The sequence below is a fragment of the Ochotona princeps genome, chromosome Y (assembly GCF_030435755.1).
Source record: "Ochotona princeps isolate mOchPri1 chromosome Y, mOchPri1.hap1, whole genome shotgun sequence".
Lineage (NCBI taxonomy): Eukaryota > Metazoa > Chordata > Mammalia > Lagomorpha > Ochotonidae > Ochotona > Ochotona princeps.
Window position 1 is genome coordinate 510,563 of NC_080866.1, and position 21,981 is coordinate 532,543.

General features: G+C 37.4%; 1 protein-coding gene across 5 annotated transcripts; it reads right to left on the reverse strand.

The window, feature by feature from the left end:
• Positions 1–1,666: 1,666 nt before the first annotated feature.
• Positions 1,667–19,889, reverse strand: LOC131478770 (zinc finger X-chromosomal protein-like). Of its 5 annotated transcripts, none has more exons than XM_058659335.1 (7): positions 19,798–19,889; positions 10,355–10,912; positions 5,265–5,411; positions 4,880–5,023; positions 4,150–4,299; positions 3,561–3,701; positions 1,667–2,907 (listed from the first exon to the last, which is right to left on the reverse strand). In XM_058659335.1, exons 1-7 carry the CDS (start codon positions 19,856–19,858, stop codon positions 1,727–1,729), a joined length of 2,382 nt encoding a protein of 793 aa, XP_058515318.1. In that variant the 5' UTR covers positions 19,859–19,889; the 3' UTR covers positions 1,667–1,726. The 5 variants fall into 5 exon arrangements, with proteins under 5 accessions (XP_058515318.1, XP_058515317.1, XP_058515315.1 ...); XM_058659334.1 differs by having other exon boundaries at positions 5,265–5,414; XM_058659332.1 differs by having other exon boundaries at positions 5,265–5,435.
• Positions 19,890–21,981: the final 2,092 nt, after the last annotated feature.

Consider the following 21,981-nt stretch of genomic DNA (forward strand, 5'->3'; position numbering starts at 1 on the left):
ATTTAATGTTGTGACCAAAAACCTAACTGTGAATAACTACAGACGATGTGAGAAATAAACAGTGAATATTGTATTCACATTACTAAGACATAAAGGGATAATCTTCTCATCAACTAACTTTATGTAAAGGCTTATGAATTAAAGTCTTACTTGTATTTTCTTAAATTTACATTATACTTGGGAAAACTCAAATTCAAAGAATATTTTAAAAGAATTGCTCATCCAGAACATATAGTCTTAAAAATAGGCTAGTGAATGGCATTAATAACTGGAAGAGGATATCAACAAGTGCCGAAGGAAAAAAGAAGCTGCAAAACAAAATCTATCCCATGCTTTTGCTTTTGGCTGGCATTAGGTTTAGATACCTATACAACTGAAGACTTTAAAACTGGATTAACTCTAGCATCTAAAAGGCCACTTAAACATGTTTAAGCCTGTAAATGCAGCTTCTGAACATGACTGTGACAAGTATGTATGTATGTGTAAACACTCATTAGCGGGAACTTCAAAAGTGTGTTAACCAAAATTCCTAATAACCATGTCCTAATGTACTGCACTCATTGAATGCTAAACTTTTATGTATGACTTACTAATTGCTAAAAATACATCAACTTTCAAATACCCATAACTGAAAGACTTAAAATATACTCTTATGTCCCAATCAAAGTCAACTTATGTACTACATCTTTTTAAATTTTTGCAAACTCTACTCAATAAAAATAACGCTGAACTTGCCAACTCTACGTGGTAATTAACACTTTTCTGCTACATGGACTTAAAAGAAAACTTAATTTTTAGGAGGTATGTTTGGGTTAGCCTCCCAGAGAAATCTGAAGTATGAATTTGAAATTTTGTGAAAATATTTCATCTAAAAATACCTTATTCTATACCAAAAACATTTAAATGTTTTGCCTTTTCTAGTGTCCTTACTTTCCTTTTAATTCTTCATCTTGAATTTAATCTCTCAAAAGCATGTTGAAAAGGTCTCACATCACTAAGCTTAAGAGGTATTTCACATTCTTTTCATCAAAGGTTTAAAATTTGAGGTTGTGTATTTTAAGTGTATAATAAGCAAGTAAGCAACACATAATGTTGCAAAAAAATCTTATGAGCCACATTTAGCTCTCATAGAATCCAAAATTCCCTCTTCCATTAAGTTTCACTTATAAAATAATATTCCAAGACAAAGCACAGATGGGATAAAACTCAAAAAAGCAAGTCTTTTTGGTATGACTTTTGAAGTCGTCCATGTTAAAAACAAGAGAAAAAAAGCACTGAAAAGAACATTTAAGCTTTGTTTGGCTGCATAGTTCACTTAAACAAAATGAAAATCAAATACAAATCTAGTCAGTGTTGCATATAAGTGTTTCAAATGCAAAGTTCCACTCTCAGTCTGTAAAGATTAGGAAACAAGACAAGAAAATGACTGCCATGCTATAATACTACAATCTGACAGTAAAACCTCCCAGTTTATGTTAGTAGATGTGTCTAATACAAAAATCTGCACAGAAAAATACTTTTTACTTTTAAAGTCACCAATCTTACTTTGGATGAGCACCACCAAGATGTGCAGCTTAAGGATTGTAGGCAAATGTAAACAGAACTCCATTTCTGCACATAGCATTAATTAATACACAGTATTGTATGTGACTGAAGCTAACTGCTTTAAGATAAATTTTCTGCCTCGACAAACACCAATATTCCTCCAAGTTGTTTAGAAGTATCATTAGGGCAGGTCAACTTTTTTGTGATGTCGTATGATGTGCTGGTTCTTTTCTGAAGGTCTTCGGAAACCCTTCTTGCAGTACTCACATCGGTGAGGATAGTCTTTTGTATGAATGGAAATAACATGCCGTTTAAAGCCTGAGGCGTCTGTAGTGCTATATTCACAGTACTCGCACCGATACACTTTCCTGCCACTGTGTGTCTTCATGTGGTTTTTAAGCTCATTCTGTTGGTTAAATCCCTTTCTACATCTCTTACACCTAAATGGAACATCCTTTGTGTGAACTGAGAGAATATGGCGACTCAGAACAAACGGATCTGCAATCTTAAAGTCACAATGTCTACATTGGTGCATTTTTTTAACTTTGTGGGCAGCCACGTGTCTCTTAAGTTCTGAAGGCCTGTGAAAGCCTTTATCACACATGTCACACTTGTGGGGGTAGTCCTTTGTGTGAACCGAAATAATGTGTCGTTTCAAATCACTTGAGTTTGAGCTCTTATGGTTGCAATGCAAACACTGGTGTGTTTTGCTTTCTTGGTGGGTAACAGCATGTTGCTGCACTTCTTTGGTATTTGGGAACGTCAGAAGACAAATGTCACACTTAAATGGCATCTCTTTACTGTGCTTAATTTTCACATGTGTTTTCAAGTTAGAAGAGTCTGCAGACTTATATTCACAGTACTGGCACTCGTATGGCTTCTCACCAGTATGGATTCGCATGTGCTTTCTTAGCTCTGATGGGTGACGGAAGCCTTTACCACATTCCACGCAAATGTGAGGGAAATTTTTACTGTGGACTGCCAAAAGGTGGCGATTCAATAACCCTTGTTCAGCTGTCTCATATTCACAGAATTTGCACTTGTGCATTTTGTTGGCTCCTTTTTCCTTATGCACCATTTTGTGAGTTAACAAAGCCCCGGCATGAGAGAAATGCTTCCCATACTCATCACATTCGATGGTTTTCTCTGTCTTGCTGGCTAGCTTGTGGCTTTCCAGGTGGTTATGTAAATTTATTTTCTTGTTTGTAATGTAGTCACAGTCAGTACAGCGGTACTTCTTGATAAGGTACTCAGGATGGTTTTTCATGTGCCTTTTCAAGAAACCCCTGGATTTAAATTTCTTCCCACAAATAACACAAGGATAAACAGTCAAGGGTTGTCCATCAGGACCAATGATAATTGCTAAGAAAGCAAAAAAAAAAAAAAGATTTGCATGAGTAATTAAGACAATTTGTTTCTCCAAAATGTCAACATGCTCTAAACATTATTGGGAAAACACACCTAAGTTATGATCAGCCTGTCGCTTGCAGCTGAGTAATACAGAGAACTTGTCCTGCTAAGAATAAAAATGTAGAGGAAACCATTTCTCAAATATAGCGTAATGTTTCTGCTTAGATCATTTCAGATAAAATTTAGGCTGACAATAGCATTTAAGTGCATATATATATATAAATCCCATATATAAATACATACAAAACCAATCCAGGAAAGTCATATATTCTGTGAGCATTTAAGCAATTAGGACTCTGCTCCTCTATAAATTATGCTTGCTTTCTGATATGTTTGTTTAAATTCATTTGTGAAAACATTTTATAAATGCATATCACTGAATCACCACATATTTTCATTTCTTTCCTTCAAATTGTGACTTCTTCTGCTTCTTCATCTACAAAAATCATTCATGAATATCTTTGAACTCTGAAAACTGTATTTTCAAATTGATACGTAAAAGCACATGTGGTCTGGTGGCTAAATGCCATTCCTTGTACCACTGTGAATATATACTAGGGTTTTATCTGAAAACTCACTGTGCCCTGCAACATTTGTGCCCTCACCTGTTTGGTACTGCCTGGAATCAGGTCTTCTCCTTTTCTTTGTTTTTTGTTTAGCCAGTCTGCCGAGGCTAGCCGACTCATCTATGTGCAAGAGGGCACTGGCAGTGCCATTCCGGTTTTCAATCCCATCAGAATTATTGCCTAACAATATGCATTAAGAAAAAAATGATGCAGTATTATAAATTACAAAGAATTAGGAATTCTTTACAACTACAACAGTAAGACATGATACTCATGAATGACAGAACTCCCTGTTTTTAGGTGATGGGCTTTATGGGCATGTTTATTAAAGCATGACTATGGGAAACGCCAAGCTTCCAAATATAGCAGCACCCTTGTCCCACAGATTCCTGTATACATTCCAAACCATGAAGTCACAAGCTAGGTAAAGTCAAAGTCAAATTGCACATATGTCCTATGTACTTCTTGCACAAAATTATGAACAAAAGAAACAGAGTAACAAAGGAAACTGATTAACTATGTATTTTTCCTCTACTTTTGCTTAAATCACCCAAATCAACTTCATATTTCTGAAGTCATAAAAGTACAGAAGTTACCTACTAACTATAAACTGCTGTTCAAGACTCACCGTAAGCTGCTGCCCATGCTACTGGCAGGAAGGTTTTGATTTCATTGCCATCCATTTGTTGTTCATGTGCAGCAGCAGCAGCTGCGACAGCAGCATCTTCCTCCCCTACAATCACTTCCACATATACTTCATCAGCAATTTCAGCAGCATCTACATAGAAAATTAAAAATCTTTTGTGAGATTTATAGTGCTAATACAGGAAAATATATAGTAATAATAAGGCAGTAAATGTTCAACATTACTCAATTTGTGTGTGTGTGTGTGTGTGTGTGTGTGTGTGTATTTTACATTACTTGAAAGTAGACAGATGATCAGAGTCCTGTCTACTGCCTTATTCTCCAAACTCCTGTAACATCTGAAGCTTGCAAGCTGAGGCAGGGAACTCAAGCCAGTCTCCCATGCGGAGTAGCAATGGGCCAATTATTCGAATGCCATTTGCTGCATCCCAGGGTGAGTGTTAGCTGGAACTGGGAGTGAAGGCAGGCATGGAACTTAACTGAGGGACTTGGATTTGGGACTCTACTGCCTTACTGCTAGGCCAAATGCTTGCCCCATAACTTATCTTTAAAGCAACAATCTAAAGCTTTCAACAACAACCCCTCTGTCATCCCATGCAGCATTACAGCATGATTGCTAAAATTGTAGTGTTCGTTTCCTCAAACAGTGGATAAACCAAGAAAACTGAACAGAAAACAGATAACAATCTCCCACAAAAAGGCCACCTGCTTACTTAAATCTTCATCTTCTTGCTGAGAGTCATCAACAGTCACATAAACCATCTTTTCCCTGGGAACATGGACACTGTTGTTCTGATCAAGTAGCTCGATTCCACGATCATTTTCAGGCTCACTCTCTACAATGTCGACAGTTCCACCTTTCAGGGCAAAAGACAGTTCCAAGAATTTATTCCAAAATTTGTTTTAACCAGTTTCACTTATTACCTTTCACTGTATTCTTATATGCACTTTTTTTCATACATTAAAAGTAAGTCTCGGAGTATCAGAAAAGATTTTAAATTTTCTACTTGAAATAAACAACTACTAACATTAAAAAAGCTAACAAAATTAATCAAATACTTGGAACAGGAAATACAAAATGCTTAAGTTTCCTCTTACCTAGGTCATCCTCTCCAGTGTCAGCTTTAAAAATGTAGACCTTGATCACTTCTGGGCAAGTGCCATCTACTTTACAAGGATTCATTTCTGACTCTGCATCCATAGGCAATCCAGAAGGACTATCATGTTCTACTTTACCAGCATCATCTACTAAACAGGGGGGGAAAAAACCTAAATAATAACAGTAGACATTTAAGCAAAATAATGTTGAAGTCTTTCTGCAGGAACAATTATTTAGGTTTACATGAAAGTGTTTGCTCTAACCAAGACAACATATAGATGTACATTTCACAAAAATTATTGTCAAAAGACACAAAAGAAAATACTTGACTTTCTTTTGTTCGTCTAACTGAAAGCAGCCCTGTGTGTCAGGTATCTGTAAAGAACTTGCAAGCGGGCCTGGCACAGTAGCCTAGCACTTAAAGTCCTTGCTTTACACACACAGGGATCCCATACGGGTGCGGGTTCATATCCCAGCCTCTCCATTTCCCTTCCAGCCCCCTGCTTGTGGCCTGCGATGTCAGCAGAGGACGGGCCAAAGCCTTGGGACCCTGCACCCATGTGGGAGACCCAGAAGAAGCTCCTGGCTCCTGGCTTTGGATTGGCTCGGCTCCAGCCATTGCGGCCATTTTGGGAGTAAGCTAGCAGACTCAGGATCTTCCTCACTGTCTCTCCTCCTCTCAGTAAGTCTGACTTTCCATAAATAAATAAATAAATAAACAAACAAACACATAAATAAAGTTCTTACAAGCAATATCTTAAAACCAGCAGTCATAACACAAATATTTTATTAGCATCACCTCTACTTTGTTACATCTAAATATAACTTGATTTTATCTGCTTCTGTTGAATCACAGTTTTTTTTAAAAGATTTATTTATTTTTATTACAAAGTCAGATATACAGAGAGGAGGAGGAGAGACAGAGAGGAAAATCTTCTGTCCGATGATTCACCCCCCAAGTGAGCGCAACGGCCGGTGCTGCACTGATCGAAAGCCGGGAACCAGGAACCTCTTCCGGGTCTCCCACGCGGGTGCAGGGTCCCAAGGCCTTGGGTCATCCTTGACTGCTTTCCCAGGCCACAAGCAGGGAGCTGGATGGGAAGTGGAGCTGCCAGGACCAGAAATGGCGCCCATATGGGATCCCGGCTCATTCAAGGCGAGGACTTCAGCCGCTAGGCCATGCCGCCGGGCCGCTGAATCAGAGTTTTAAAGACTAAAACCCGTGGCTGAAAGAATGGTACAGTGCAGTGAAACAACATAAACTGATTTAAAACTGTAGAAATGAAGAACATGTAAGCTTCAGAATAGGATTTTCCCAAGTAAGAAAGTATTTCTGAAAATGCTAGTAACAGCTACCTTTAACATGGCATCTTCAAATTTTGTCAAACACACGAATGCCCATACGTGGAACTGCACTGAAATGCAATTTTCAATATTAAGCTTGTGTAAGAATTCCTTTTCTTAAAACTGGTTCCTATAATTTGCCTCTCCATCTTCATAAATTTGCCTATACTTTTAAAACCAGACTGTTGCTAAGGTTTGCTTATTGTTACCCATCTTAGGAACAAGATGTATTTATCTTTGTTCTCATAACACTATGGTAGTAAACACTTATAAAACAAAGATTCTGTAACTTGATTTTTCTATACTACTTTCTAAAAGGCAATACTGCTCCTTTTCCTACCAAGTGAAATACAAATTGCAGTCAAGCAACTGAAATCTTCCCCCACATTTCATATCCCACTTGTCCCAATTTTGACTTTTTTTTAATGTTTTAACTTTACATTAAGAGATTTTATTATTGAGATGGATGGCACAACTTCAACCCACAACGAAAATTCACAAGCTTTGTTTTCCCTACATGTTATCAGAAAAGCAATTTACTCATCCCATAAAACAGACTTTGCCATTAGGCTCTTCATCACATCCTCTCTTTACTTTTTCAACGTATTTATTGATCCATTACTTTTCAGGGCTACTTCTATCTGCAAACAATATTTTCCTCCTCCCTGGAGCCAATAATAAAAAACACACGACTTGAGCTCCTTCTCCTTTACACAACTATTTATCCAATTATTCACACCGCACATTTCCTAAATTCAAGTTAATCAGGTTTTTAATGCTTAAGATTATTAATCATAACCTTTCATTAAGATTACTAACTGAAATAACTTAAAATGAATTCACAATTCTCAACTGACTAGCTCTTTCACTGAAACTGATATGTCTGCCTGACTCTTTCTTTCCTGAGTTTAGGGTCTATATTAATAACTTCAGTTTGCAGTTGGTGAGGTATCCCTGCAACAAACTCAGAAATCAAAGCTCTTGTTGAATATAGTTATTTTTTTCCTAAAACACTAGTGCTTAAATAATTTACTTATTAACTAATTACTTGTGTAACATAATACATAAATCAGTCACCATGAGGAAATAGGATCTGTTTTGATCACAAGTCTGTAACATTGCCATGACACTAGTAACTATCCAGCATTCATTTTAAGGACAGTGCTCATGTATACCTGTCTACAAAGCAAAAAGAACACGTTGAAAAAAACCCTGTGAAGAAAATATTTTAGGAAACATGAGGTTCAGCTTTGTCTTTTCAATTGGTAACAGAAGTGAAAATGGTCCAATTCACATACTGTACTACCCAGATATTTTTGTTTTGGATACCTACTTTGTTAGGTAACCTTGGTTTATGCAAATATTTCACCTAATGTGGTATTAAAAAAAATCAGTACCTACCTTTTTACCAGTTTCTGCAGTCTCAACTGCCTTCCATATAGTTCTCTCCCTCTCTCTTTTTTTAAACCAATAAATTTCAAGCAGGACTACCACTCAAGAATATTAAAATTTTAAAAATCCTACCATTCGACTGTTTGAATTGAGTAAGTTTAGTGGGCATAAAATGGTTAAATCACAGATGCCTAGAATACATACAGTGTTCTATTGTTTTGCTGTTATTTCACACAGATATCACTGTAGTTAATTCACTAATCTAACTGTAATTATTATGGTGCAGTTTTATCAAACTATCAATTTGTAATTAGGATAGGGAATTGCCTCCACAGATTCTAATCATGCTTACAACAAGATGCCCATAAAATTCAACATCCTACAATGCAAAATATGCAATTAAGTGTTTTCAGAGAATTTATGTAGTTGACAGGAGCTATCATTTTCTAATTTCAGTATATTTTCATTGACTTTCCCACTTCAAAAGAATTTCTTTCAGAACCAAACATCTGTTGATCTTGCAATATACACCCATCCATCTATTTGCTTAAAAGAGAGAATAACTGAGTGAAAAATGGAAAGAGTAGAGGAAGACAGAATGAAGACTCTTTTTCTTAACAGTTTGGAGGCTTTTCATGTTTTTAAAGGTTTATTTATATTTCTTGTAAAGGCAGATCTGTTCAGAGAAAGAAGGAGAAATACAGAGCAGGTCTTCCATCTGCTAGTTGACTCCCCAAATGGCCGCAAGAACTGACGCCAAGTCAATCCACAGCCAACAGCCAGAAGCTTCTTCCAGGTCTCCCATGTGAGGGTCCCAAGGCTTTGGGTCTGCCCTCTACTGCGTTCTCAGGCCACAAGCAGGAGCCGGATGGATACCACAAGTAGCTGGGACACAAACCAACACTCACATTGACTGCCAGTGCTACAGCGTGAAGGACTAGACTGTTGAACCACCGCACTGGTCCCTGGTTAATTTGACTTCTAAGGCACAAAACATTCAGAGTGGACCTGGTGTGGTGGCCTAGCGGCTGAAGTCCTCGCCGTGAACGTGTCAGGATCCCATAAGGGCGCTGGTTCTAATCCCGGCAGCCCCACTTCCCATCCAGCTCCTTGCTTGTGGCCTGGGAAAGCGGCAGAGGATGGTCCAAAGCCTTGGGACCCTGCACCCGTGCGGGAGACCCAGAAGAGGCTCCTGGCTCCTGGCTTCGGACTGGCTCAACTGCAGCCATTGCAGCCACTTGTGGAGTGAACCATCAGACGCAAGATCTTCCTCTCTGTCTCTCCTCCTCTCTGTATATCTGACTTTGTAATATAAATAAATAAATACATTAGTTAATTAATAATAGAAATTTAAAAAAAAGAAAAAAACATTCAGAGCTAGGTAAGGCTGAAGTCAGCCACTAAGAGTTCGTTTTGGGTTTTATACAGAGGTACCAGGTGCCCAAGCAGCTGGGAATTAGAAAAAGCTTACTTATTTGGGGGATGGAGAGAGCATGGGAAGAAGAAAAAGATTTGCCACCCATGGCTAGGTACTCTCTAAATACCCACAGCAGGTTGTGAATTAGAATATGTTAATTTAAAAAAAGTGGGTAAAAAACAGAATCACATGAATGTAGAGAGCACACTTAAAAATTCAAATTGCAAGCACTACAGAATCGATATCTGTGAACTAAACAAAGCTGTGGCCAATCATGCACGGGTTAATGAACCAGCAAACACAAGGAAGAAAGCTGGCATCCCACAGAAATAAAGAACACAGGTTAAAACCTGTTTTAGGGCTGCTGTTGTGGCGCAGGGTGAGGCTGTTCCTCGCTAGCAAGCCTAGAAAAGCAGTAAAAGATGGCCCAATTCCTTAGGTAGCTATACCCATAAGGCAGACAAGATGGAATTTGGGGATCCCAGCTTTGGCCTAGGCTAGCTCTTGAAGCATATATATAAATCGCCAACCATCTTATCTATAAACTATTTGGAAAAAAAGATGTTGCTTAAATTCCAAAAGTAAAGGTTTACTTAAAAATTTACTTTAAAGGGAAACATGGCAATGAGATGAACAAGGGCAGCAGTCATCATAAAAAGACATATTCAACGTGAATGTCATTCATGTGTTATAATTCCTGTTACTAAAAGATCCAGACACGCATCTCATGACTTCATTAACATCAGTCCTTTTTCATTCTTTATCTTTCTCATCTATTTCCTTCTCAAGCATAAATAACTTTATACCTTTTCACTTAAGTATGGCTCATTTTACCAGGGAATATATGAAACTAATCTTAATTTTACAAAAGCCTAAAGAAAGAAAAATTTATTTTTGAAAGAAAGCTTTTATAAACACCTGAGCTCTAAGACTTACAGGAAATCATAAGGTAGTCCTCACAGTTGCCTTTATCATCTTCCTGGTCCACCGGGATCCCACTGGCATCTAAGATTGCTTCAGATGCACAATCTGCTACCAATATTTCTTCTGAAACTATGTCGGTGGTTAGAGGATCAGTGATGATTTCTGCTTGTACTACACTATCATGTACTATATGTTCAATGTGTGCAACAGCAGACACATGAATAGATTCACTTGTCAAAACATGTCCGGGCTTAGACAATGAGGCAGAAGTAATATCAGAACCTAAAACATCATCTGGGACTGGGCATTGTGCTAAAGAAACTTCTTTGGCTACATCCGAGTCAAACATTTGCTCAGGAATGATGACACTTTCAGATATATTTGCTTCCTCTAAGATATGTGAGCAGTGCACATCCTCTGTAACAACATCTTCAATAACATCTTGGATTACAACTGAGTCTGGATCATCCGGAGCAAAGTTATGCACAGTTATGTCTGAATTAGAAACAAAAACAGTTTCTTGAACTTCCACAACAATTTGGTCACTATCCATGTGTGCTGCATCAGGTCCTTGAAAAAAATTAAAATGACAAATTTCAGGAAAATATGCATCACTATCTGAAATAATGTAAATAATACTATTTCACGTCTATCAGAAAATATGCTACCTCATTAATGTTCCTCGCATAATAAAAAACATTAAAGAAAAACAGAACCCATTTTAATTTGCATAAGAAAACAAAATTTTAACCCATGCATTTCACTTGGCTTACATTAACAGTTAGCAGATAAGTATCAGCAAAAGAAAACACTTGCAAGTAGTCACACAGAAAGAAAAAAATTGGGGGTGGACTCTTGAAACACTTAACAGCATAAAAGAATTCCTAGGACACTAAAAGGAAAACACATTACTCATCACAAATTCAGAAAATATAGCACTTTTTTTCCTTTACAGTACATTTCACTGTTCTCATTTCCAAATCTTTGGTCACTCCTATATCCTTCTTTTCCCAAATTGCTTTACTTGTCCCGCCTTTTTAAATTGCAATGTAGCCTTTACGATTCTGGAAATTGAAAATCATCCCTTTCATCTAAGACATACAAAGATAAGGTCAGAACATAAAAATAGTAATTGGTTACAAAGCTAATTTGCGGGATCTGTGTAGTGGCACAACAGAAGAATCTCTGCCCTGCAGTACCAGCATCCCAAATGTGAACTACTTCTAGCTTTGGCTGCTCCACTTCTGATTCAGCTCTCTGCCTTACGTTGCCTCTGCCTTAAGCAAGCAACAGAGGATGGATGAATCAAGTCCTCTGGGGCCTTACACCCACATGGGAAATCTGGAGGAGATCCTGGCTCCTGGGTTCAGATCAGCTAAGCTCTCTGTCCATTCTGGCCATTTGGCAAGTGAATCAATGGACTGAACATCTTTCTCTCTGTGTCTCCTTCTCTCTGTAAAAGTCACCTTTCAAAAATAAAAACAAATCTTAAAAAAAAAATACTAATTTTTCAGTGAAAATTCATTGAGGATAGTTGGGACAGAACCTATTCTAAATTCTTTATCGCCATCAAGCCTCCTCCTTCTAGGATCGTAGGACCAATTATTTCCTTAGGATAAACATACATATAAGCTTTGTAATTGTAAAACCTCCCCAATCTAAGGCTACCAGACAATGACGACATAAAAGTAGAGGAAAGAACAAATGAAAAGTCCAGTGATACAAGCAGATTTAATCAAGTTCCCATATTTTACACTGCATGTGATGTCTAACTGAAATATTTAAAATAAACTCCTCTACTTCGAACAAAATGCATCTATCCTATCAAAAAGGTAAAATTATAATAAATAAAACCAATCATGCATCATGGTTCTTTAGCAAGCAGCAAATACTGAGACTTAATACCAAAACTATTCAGGTGATGTCAAACTTCTACGTCTAATTCATACTAGATGAAATTCAAGCAGATGCCTAATCTAAAGACTGGTTAGGTCTTCTAAGAAGCACACAGCTTCTTGTTCAACAAGAACAGAAGCAGTAAAATCTAGGAAGTCTTCAGTGTCAAATATTACTCATTTGAAATACAGAAATAGCAACGAAAGAAACTTTCACAAAATGATGTGTACCCAGTGTTTACAATACAATCTAGAAATTTGCAGACATGAACCTGAAAACAGTTAGAATGGTCCAAATTAAGATTATCTGCTAGCACTGTAAGCCCTGGAAGTCATTTAAACTCTGGGTTTCAGTTTCTTCTAAAGTAGGACCACAATATCAGCCATGCACACCATCCAGAACTGTGCGTCCTAAAATCTATAATGAGAGCTTTCATTACTATTTTGCACATAAAAATGGAGACCCTGACAGATGAAGCAACTTTCTCAAAGACAAACACTCTAAGTGATATCACGACTAAAAATGTTACTAGTTCTTCAATCTACCAATTAGCTCATTATCAAATTAAGCTGAAAAGGACTTGATTTTTTTTCTGCAAAGAACTTGTATTTCACCATTTCTTTATTAGCATTTGCCATTATTAAGCCACAATTAGCAACTGCAAGCAATTTGTTAAACACAAAAGTTTTAAAAACTCCTTTGTTTCCTGTGGAAATTACTCCTTCTTTATATTGCTAATATGGTCACTTAAAATTATTCAAAGTCTACCTTGAAACTGTAACTATTTTGAAATACAAAACATGGAAACACAGTCCTAATCTCAAGCCTCCAGAATATCATTTTCTTGGTGCCATGATTAATCTGAAATTGTGGAAACATTTTTTCTATTGTTAGAATTGTATAAAGTAGCTCTTACGTTGCTTGTAAATGAGCTAACATGTCATTTGCTTGATGAAGAGGCTCCTTTTAGGAACATGTTAGAGTTGTAGACAGAATAGGGTTAAATGCAGAGGAGCTTGGAATTGTACTTTATCTCCTGAGCAATGAAGATCTGAGAAATGATATGACATAGTTGTTATTTTAAGATGAACACGCACAGAAGCTAAACAATGAGAAAAACAGTTTAACTGAAACAAATTAAGAACTAGATAACATAGTAAGGAACATGTAATAGGAACTAGCATGAAGAAAAACAGCATGTTAAGTAGAATTTTCTTGCCAGGCCCTCTTGCCCTTTCAGCCTATATCATGCCTAAGCAATGTCCATGCTTTTATTTCTGATGCCTGTGAGTACAATACACTACTAAGGCTTATCACCACAGGTTTAGCAGGAATTATTTAGCTTATAAAATCTTAAGATAGATTATTTTGAATCATCTGGAAAGGCCAAGTCTGATCCATTTAATCTTAAATGAAGAACTTCCAATGGCTCACGTTGGAAAGTTGAAGTGGAATAATACAGCTCAGAGATTTTAGGTCCAAAGGATGTCAATTTGTCATGGATGGAAGGAGTCACACAGGAAGTATGTGAAGAAACACTGACAGTCACAAAAGCAAGTCAAATCTCTGGCCAACAGCCATCAAATCGGGAGCTCATGAAACCACAAGGAATCATATTCACTTAACCATCTCAATTACCTTGGCTTTGGGTTCATTTCTCAAGTACCAAGAAAAAAATGCAACTCTAATACTTAGCATGCAGATATGAGAAACCTGAGGTAAGTGACCAAGCCAAAATACGACAGATCTCTGACCAATGGAAACTGAGACAGAAATCTCATTACCTTAAACTGCTAAGCTGATGGTAACATTTAAAGGAATGCAAACTTTGGTGTTAAAAATGGATAGCTACTGCACAAACACTTAAAAATGCAAAGAACATGCTGACATGATACTCCACATAGGAGAACCAAAAAGCTCAGTCAAGAGACTACTGGAACTCATAAGAAACTTTGGCAGGGTGGTAGGATACAAAATTAATGAACACAAATCAGTGGCACTAGTGTACACAAATAATTCTATGACTGAGAAAGAAACAGTAAGTACAGTCCCTTTAAAAATAGCAGGGAGGAATCTTAAATATTTAGGAATTAAGCTAACTAAACATGTGGAAGAACTCTATAATGAAAACTATAAAACATTTAAAAAGGAAACAGAGGAAGACTTTTGAAAAACAGAGGACCTTACCATGTTCCTGGATTAGTAGGACTATCATCAAAATGTCCATAGTACCAAAAGTAATATACACATTCAACACAATCCCAATCAAAATCCCAAAAACACTGTTCTCAGAAACAGAAAAGAAGATACGAAAGTTCGTGTGGAAACACAAGAACCACGAACAGTCTGCTTAGAAAAGATGACAAAAGCACAGGCAGGCAAAGACAAAAATAAACAAATGGGACTATATCAAACTAAAAAACTTCTGTACAGCAAAGGAAACTGTTAACAAAGTGAAGAAGCAACCAACAGAATGGGAGAAAATTTTTACACACTGCACAAGTGATAAGGGACTAATATCAAGGATTTACAAAGAGCTTCAGATCCCAGAGAGGGTAAAAAACATAAAAATCAAACAACACAACAACAACAACAACAAAGGGCAAATGAAATGAACAGAGATTTTTCAAAAGAACAGATTCAAATGGCTAACAGACAAAGGAAATGATGCTCAGGCTCCGAGCCATCACGTAGATACAAATGGAAACCACATTGAGGTACCACCTAACTCCAGTGAGACTGGCCTACATTCAAAACTCAACTAACAATACCTGCTGGCGTGGATGTGGGAAGAAAGGCACCCTTTATCACTGCTGGTGGGAGGGCAGGTTAGTACAATCGCTGTGGAAATCAGTATGCAGAGTACTTGGAGAATTGCAACTAAACCTGCCATATGGCTCAGCTCTCAGCTCCTAGGAATATACCCAAAGGAAATGCAAACTGCATGTGAGAAGGGGATCTGTAATCCTATATTTACCTATACTTACAGCAGCAGCACAATATACGATAGAAAAGACACTGAAACAATCCAGATGTCCGTCCAAAGAGGAGTGGTTAGAGAAACTGTGGTACATCTACTCCATGGAATATTATTCATCCATTTAAAGACTGAAATTGCACCATTTGCAACTAGATGGTTCCAACTAGAGATCATAATGCTCAGCGAAAAAAGTCAATCCCAAAAAGACAAATACTGTATGTTCTCTCTATTCTAAGAAAGCAATCATGTAAATTGGAAGTATATAGTGATGGAGTAATAGAGACTACCATACCCAGATCTGAAGACACAATGTAACATGCATCCCTACTTTCAAGTCAAGGACGGACTCCCAATGAAACTGCTGGACATAGTTAGACAATGAGATGATGACAGACTGATGGAGTTATAACTCCTTATGAAGGACTATACTATTGTAACAATATGGGGAAAGCCATCCAGGGTGTGCTGAAATTTGGGGAGGAAGAATTTCAGACTCTATAGAATTGTATCATAAAGTTCAAAATTAAAAATAAAACTAAAAATGCAAAGTGATTTTGGGACCGTTCTGGCTCTGCCTGCAATACTCATCCCATATCGGTGTGTGCAGCCTTTTCTACTTCTGATGGATCGACCCATCTACCTGCCAATGGCCTGAGAAAGCTGTAGAGGATGCCCCAAGGCTTTGGATCCTGAGCCAACTTAGGAAATCCAGAAGAAGCTCATGGATCCTCGCTTCTCACTGACTCAGCTCCAGCCACTGAGGACATCTGGGGAGTAAACCAGTAAATGGGAGACATCTCCTTCCCTCTCCCTCTCTTTTTCTCTGTAAATATGTCTTTCAAATTAAAAGAAAATCTTAAAAAATGTGATTTTGCAATCATGAAACTAAGAAAAGCCTAGTTTCTATTTCCTTTTGTTTGTACGCTTCCTCTCTTGGGAAATGAATGACTCGGAGCTCCAGGATGACAATGATCTAGACTGTAATCCTACTGACGAAGGAAGTGACTCAACTGACAAATGGACTACCAGTTTTAAAAAGAACTCTCACTGCCACAGCATTTGCAATTTAGCTTAGAGAGTTCTGGTTTTCCTTTTGCTTCTTTTTTTCTAGGAAAAAAAATTCCAAGAGAATAAACTTTTGAATATTCATCATCACTGAACTTAATAAACTGAACTTACAATTAAAAATAAAAGCCTAGATTCATTTGAACAGTGCACTAGTAGTGTACTCTGCTGCTAAGCACACTGACGAACACTTAGAGAATTTAAACCATGGTGCTAGTGACGGTTGCACTGAAAATTAGGAACATTTTATTAGAAACTGAGAAAAGCCATTTTGGTTACATCACTATAGGTTTAAGAAAACTCTGTTATGTGATCATATGGAAAGTGTAACTTGTAGCAACTCTGATATATAATTTAGGGGATTTCAGCCAAGTTTTGTAAAAAGGTTCTTGACACAAATTCAAGAAAAAGAAATAATGGTAATTTCTATCAAGCCCCCCCCCAAATGAAATGCACTTGGGAAATTCTGAGGCTATTAAGAAAGGGAAGAAAAGGTGAAATTTAGAAGATTCTTTGAATCACAATGCGACCAGAGAGTCAGTGGCTGGGATCTTGCTGAGGGGGCTGCATCAGCCCTTTTCTCTGCCTTGCTTGTTGGGCTTTAGCAGAATTCAAAATGGCTGGCAGTAAAGCTAGGAAGGACCCTAGGAAGGATTTCGGAAACTCCAAGACAAATGCAGTTTCCCTCTTGCAATTCCAGGTGGGCTGCACTCATCAACAACCTGAAATCTAGCCATGGATGTGTGGGTGTGAATCCTACTGCGTACAGTGCAGCCACGCTGGAAGTATGTCATTGCAGAGGTACCTAAGCTGGTGGGAACTGCACCAAAAGACTTCAAGGTAAAGCGTATTACCCCGTGTCACTTGCAACTGGCTATTCATGGAGATGAATAACTTGACTCTCTCATGAAGGCCACAACTGGTGGTGGTGGTGCCATCCGACACATCCACAGTCTGACTGTGGACAATACAAGAAAGAACAATACAAGACTAAAGCATGCCTGTATTCCTTATTACCTCAGGACTTTCAGTACTATACCAACTGTGCAGTGTTGGTGATTCCAAGCAGAGTACATCTCTATGAAAAACACAGTTTTGCCTTTTTGCAATCCTATTTGAGCAAATCAGAAGTTTTATTAGCTTTCCAACCAACCAAATTTCTGCATTCAAGTCTCAATCATATTTACGTGGAACTGTGACTTCAAAAGAGCTATTGATTTTGATGTAGTGGGTTTTGATTGATTTGACTGTTTTTAAAAAACTGCCTGGATTTTAACTGTAATTATAGTAAGTTACAATGGCAACCATTTGGTTTTGTACCGACATTATTTCTACCCACATGTATAAACCCAATAAAGGTCATTTCCCAAAGGGAGAAAAAAAAGTTCTTTGCCAGGAAAAGATTGGGAAAAAACCAAGGAAGATTTAAAAAATTTTGTCTCCATGCACAAAATTAAAATATGACTCACAAAAACCACAATAAAGGTGTCCAGCATGAAACACTGGACAACTCAATCAATTCAAAATAAAACAAAATAAAATAATAACACAAATGAAAATCTCTTTCAAAACAAGCAAAAACTATAGCTTAAGTGCCAATTAAATGCAACAAAGTCTTCAGAGATTTACTCTAAGAAAACTGCTGGTTTGAAGCAGAGGATATATATTATGAAAAAAAAAAGTTTGACTCCTGAAATTCTAGGATCAAGGAAAAGGCTGATAGCTTACTATATCTGATGAAAAAAGCAAAGAAAACAGAGCACACAACTGACTATTCTCAGGTTGTAAAACTTGAGAAAGTCCACCTAGATAGATTTGACAGTTTCTTTACACTAGTGACTGAATGCTTCCACAATTTACCAACCTTGGACCAGATACTCAGAAGCATCTGACTTTGTCAGGTGCAAATAAGTGTTCATTGCTCTGGGGTCAGAAGGTGGATAATAACTGCGATTTATATTATATTATATTATATTATATTTTATTATATTTTATATATAAATTATTATTAAGCATACATTAGTAGTAGTAGTGTATGTATTGGTGAATGTATAATAAGTGTATAGGACTTATATTATACATAAAAATTGTTTATGTAGAATATAATATAATGTATAATATAATATATACATAAGGGCTTATACACTTAAAAATAACTTACATCTAAAATATCACAGAGACTTGATTAAGACAGGCACTGCTTAAGAGTTCCAAATGGCAGATCCGGCGTGATAGCATAGTGGTTAAAGTCCTCGCCATGCACGTGCCAGTATCCCATATGGGTGCCAGTTCTAATCCCAGCGACCCCGCTTCCCATCCAGCTCCCTGCTTGTGGCCTGGGAAGCAGTCGAGGATGGCCCAAAGCCTTGGGACCCTGCACCCGCGTGGGACACCCAGAAGAGCTAGCTCCTAGCTCCTGGCTTTGAACTGGCTCAGCTGCAGCCGTTGCGGCCGCTTGGGGAGTGCACCATCGGAAGGAAGATCTTCCTCTCTGTCCTCCAAATGGCCAATTTTAGAAAAGGATTTATTGCTAAGAATCCTGTAGACAAGTCAATGTATTTACATTTAGAAAACACATTCTAAAAACCAGAATATACACAGTGATGACACAACTGGGCCTCCAAAGATGCCTGAATTCTAATCTCTAACTCTTGAAATGTAACATGGTCAGGCCCAAGAAATTCTGCAGATGTCGTAAAGGTAATGTTTTCATGACAAAATAACCTCTTTAATTTCACTTATTATAAACATTTTGAAGTACATTTGTTTAAGCAGCCAAAATAATAATAATAATAATAATAATAATAATAATAATAACAGCAACAACAATAATAATCTTTTGGGTCTAAAGTCAGGGATATGTGGTGGAAAGGAAAATAAATAAGATTCAAAGGATGAAAGGGATTTCAGTCACTGTAGCTAAACAAAACCACAGGCAAAGCACGAGAAGGAATTTAGAGGTTAACCTGTTGAAGCAAAGAGTATCCACCAGTTGACAACTGCAGGGCATAAGCAAAGAATATCTCCATCTTAAAACTGCAAGGACTACATTTTGGAAAAAGTACAACTATTATTAGAACTGCATTCTCTTTCAGAAGCATTGAGCAAGGAAGAAGGCACTGCAGAAAAACTTGTTTCTGAGCTTGTGAAGCTCTACACACAGAAATCAGTTTAAACTAGCACTATGCCTGTCTTTCTGAGTCACAAAACTGTAATATATTTGCCTTGTTTTAAGTCTTTAAACTATGGAAAGGTGGTCTTCTAGTACAGAAAACTAACCTTTTGAAAGCACTTTGGAAGGAAGAACAGATAAGATGCAGCTATGTACTGAAAAGTAAAATAATAGCATTACAGTACAATTTTGACACTGATACAGTACAAATAAGATTATGCTAGGAGTTTTAGGCAGGTCAGTGAATCTAAATAAAATTTAGTATCAGATGTAACAGTTCCACCTCTTGACAATCTCCTACTATGGCAGATGTGGACTGACAAAAACCAGAAACAGTTATACCTATTCCATCAAAACATGTGTTTGCCTCTTGCGGCTGCAATTCAAATTTATCTTCGTCCATGGTCGTTAATTATCATTAGTCACAGCTCCTACACCTGGGAATAAAATGTATACCAAATGTTAATGTTATGGAACAAAAAACCCTTAATATCCCAATTTTTACACAGTTGAAAAGTTCACATTTGTATTAGCAAACTACATAAAAAGGGAACAAATTGATTTCCAGTGGTTTATGGGTTAGCCACAAGAAAGATCGTTAATAGGCAGCTTCCATAAATGCAAATACCTTCAGTATTCAGCTTAATAAAGTCAGCTTATTCATATTAGAAGACAGAACATTTCTCCCAGAAGATCCCTTGCTGCCCAATCTCTGCATAATGCAATGGCTCTGCTGAAATGCACTTTGTAAGTTATCAAAGGCTCTTCTGCAATAATTATAAGATCTTTAAATTAAGTATGGTCTCCAAACTTCCTACAAGAAACTGAAACTATAAAAAAAAATTGATGACTATAAACACTATGGGGATTTCCAAATACTCAATGTACATATAAAACATTTTTTTTTTCTCTGAACCATAGGTACCGGTTAAAAAGTGCTAAACTTTATTTCACATAATTTAAGATAAAAATCCTACATGTATAATATGTAGGATAAGCAAGAGTCCTTTACGGCTGCCATTACAATGCATGCACACAAGAACCAATTCTGTCTTAGATAGCAAGGTATTCATTCAGCTTACTAATAAACATTTCTAAGTACAATTTCTGATCTATTGTTTAAAAGGCAGAGAGTAGGGGGAACAGGAACGAAGCGCAGAAAGATTTTATTTCCTTGCAAGTATTGCACAATCTTTCTCCTTTTCTTTCTTTACTTCTTCATCAATTTCCCCTAGGCCTGACTAATAAATAGCCTTCAATAACCCTTTACAGCTAAATTTCCCCTTTTCTAAATTTCCCCAACATCAAGGATCAGACGATATTTTGCTGAGCTTCAGAAAAACAAATCAGCACTTGTTTTTGCCTTGGGCATTCTTTCATAAAAAAAATCCTTATCCTTATAGTCTCTGAGCCACGTGTCCTCCTCCATCCCTTCCTGCCTCTTGAATATCTCTTGTCCCTCCCCGTGGATTTTGTGTGCCGTGTGCTTTGTTTGCAGACCTCTGTTTACAAGAGTTTCTTCTTTTATGATAATCATTTTCTTATGCATCTTACTTTACCTGATTAAAATGAGTATTAGTTCAAACACAGAAGAAGAGTGTTTCTAATGCAAACAAAATTATATCAACCTTTTATTTAAGAAAATAGTTAAGGTTGGGGCTACCCTGGCGGCTCAACAGGCTAATCTACTGTCTACAACAGCAGGTACTCCATATAGGTGCTAGTTTGTGATCCCAACTGCTCCACTTCCTATCCAGCTCCCTGATCGTGGCCTGGGAAAGCTGCAGAGGATGTCCCAAAGCCTTGGGACCTTGTTCCTGCATGGAAGACCCAGAGGAAGCGCCTGGCTGCTGGCTTAAGGATCAGCTCAGCCCCAATTTGAAGAGTGAACTAATGGATGAAAGATCTCTCTGTCTCTCATCAATCCTACAACTCTGTCTTTCAAATAAAAATAAATCTTAAGAAAAAGAAAATAGGGCAGGTGTTAAGACACTGTCGGAGCAGGTACCACCTAACATCCTGTATCTGAGTATAGGTTGCTATTTTCAAGCTACTTGATGTGCCCAAGTGAAAGATACCCATGTTTGAGACTCAGATGGAATTCCTACCTCCTAGACATAGCCTGGCCCAAGCCCTGGCCACTGAAGCCATTTGATAAGTGTTCAGGTGGAGGAAGAACTCTTTCTACCCTATCTCGTCTTACTTTGAAACAAGCAAATCTTTTTTGTTTAAAACAAAAGTACTTAATGACATAATCAAGGTTCTCCTGGCCTAAATAACCTAACGTTTGCCTGCAACTCCTCATTTTCCCAGTAGAGTTGGTATTCATTCACAGAGTCTGCCTTCACTCTTTGGATAAATAGTATTACCCAATGTTTGTACAAGATCCTAAGTCTAAGTCTCTATTTATTCTGATTTTCTCTACCTCAAATTCTTCTCTGTACCATCTGATCTTCACTTATCCCTTATTTTCCCTTGCTCCCATCAAATGCTGGGGATACCTACTCCTCCGTGAATTTCCAATGT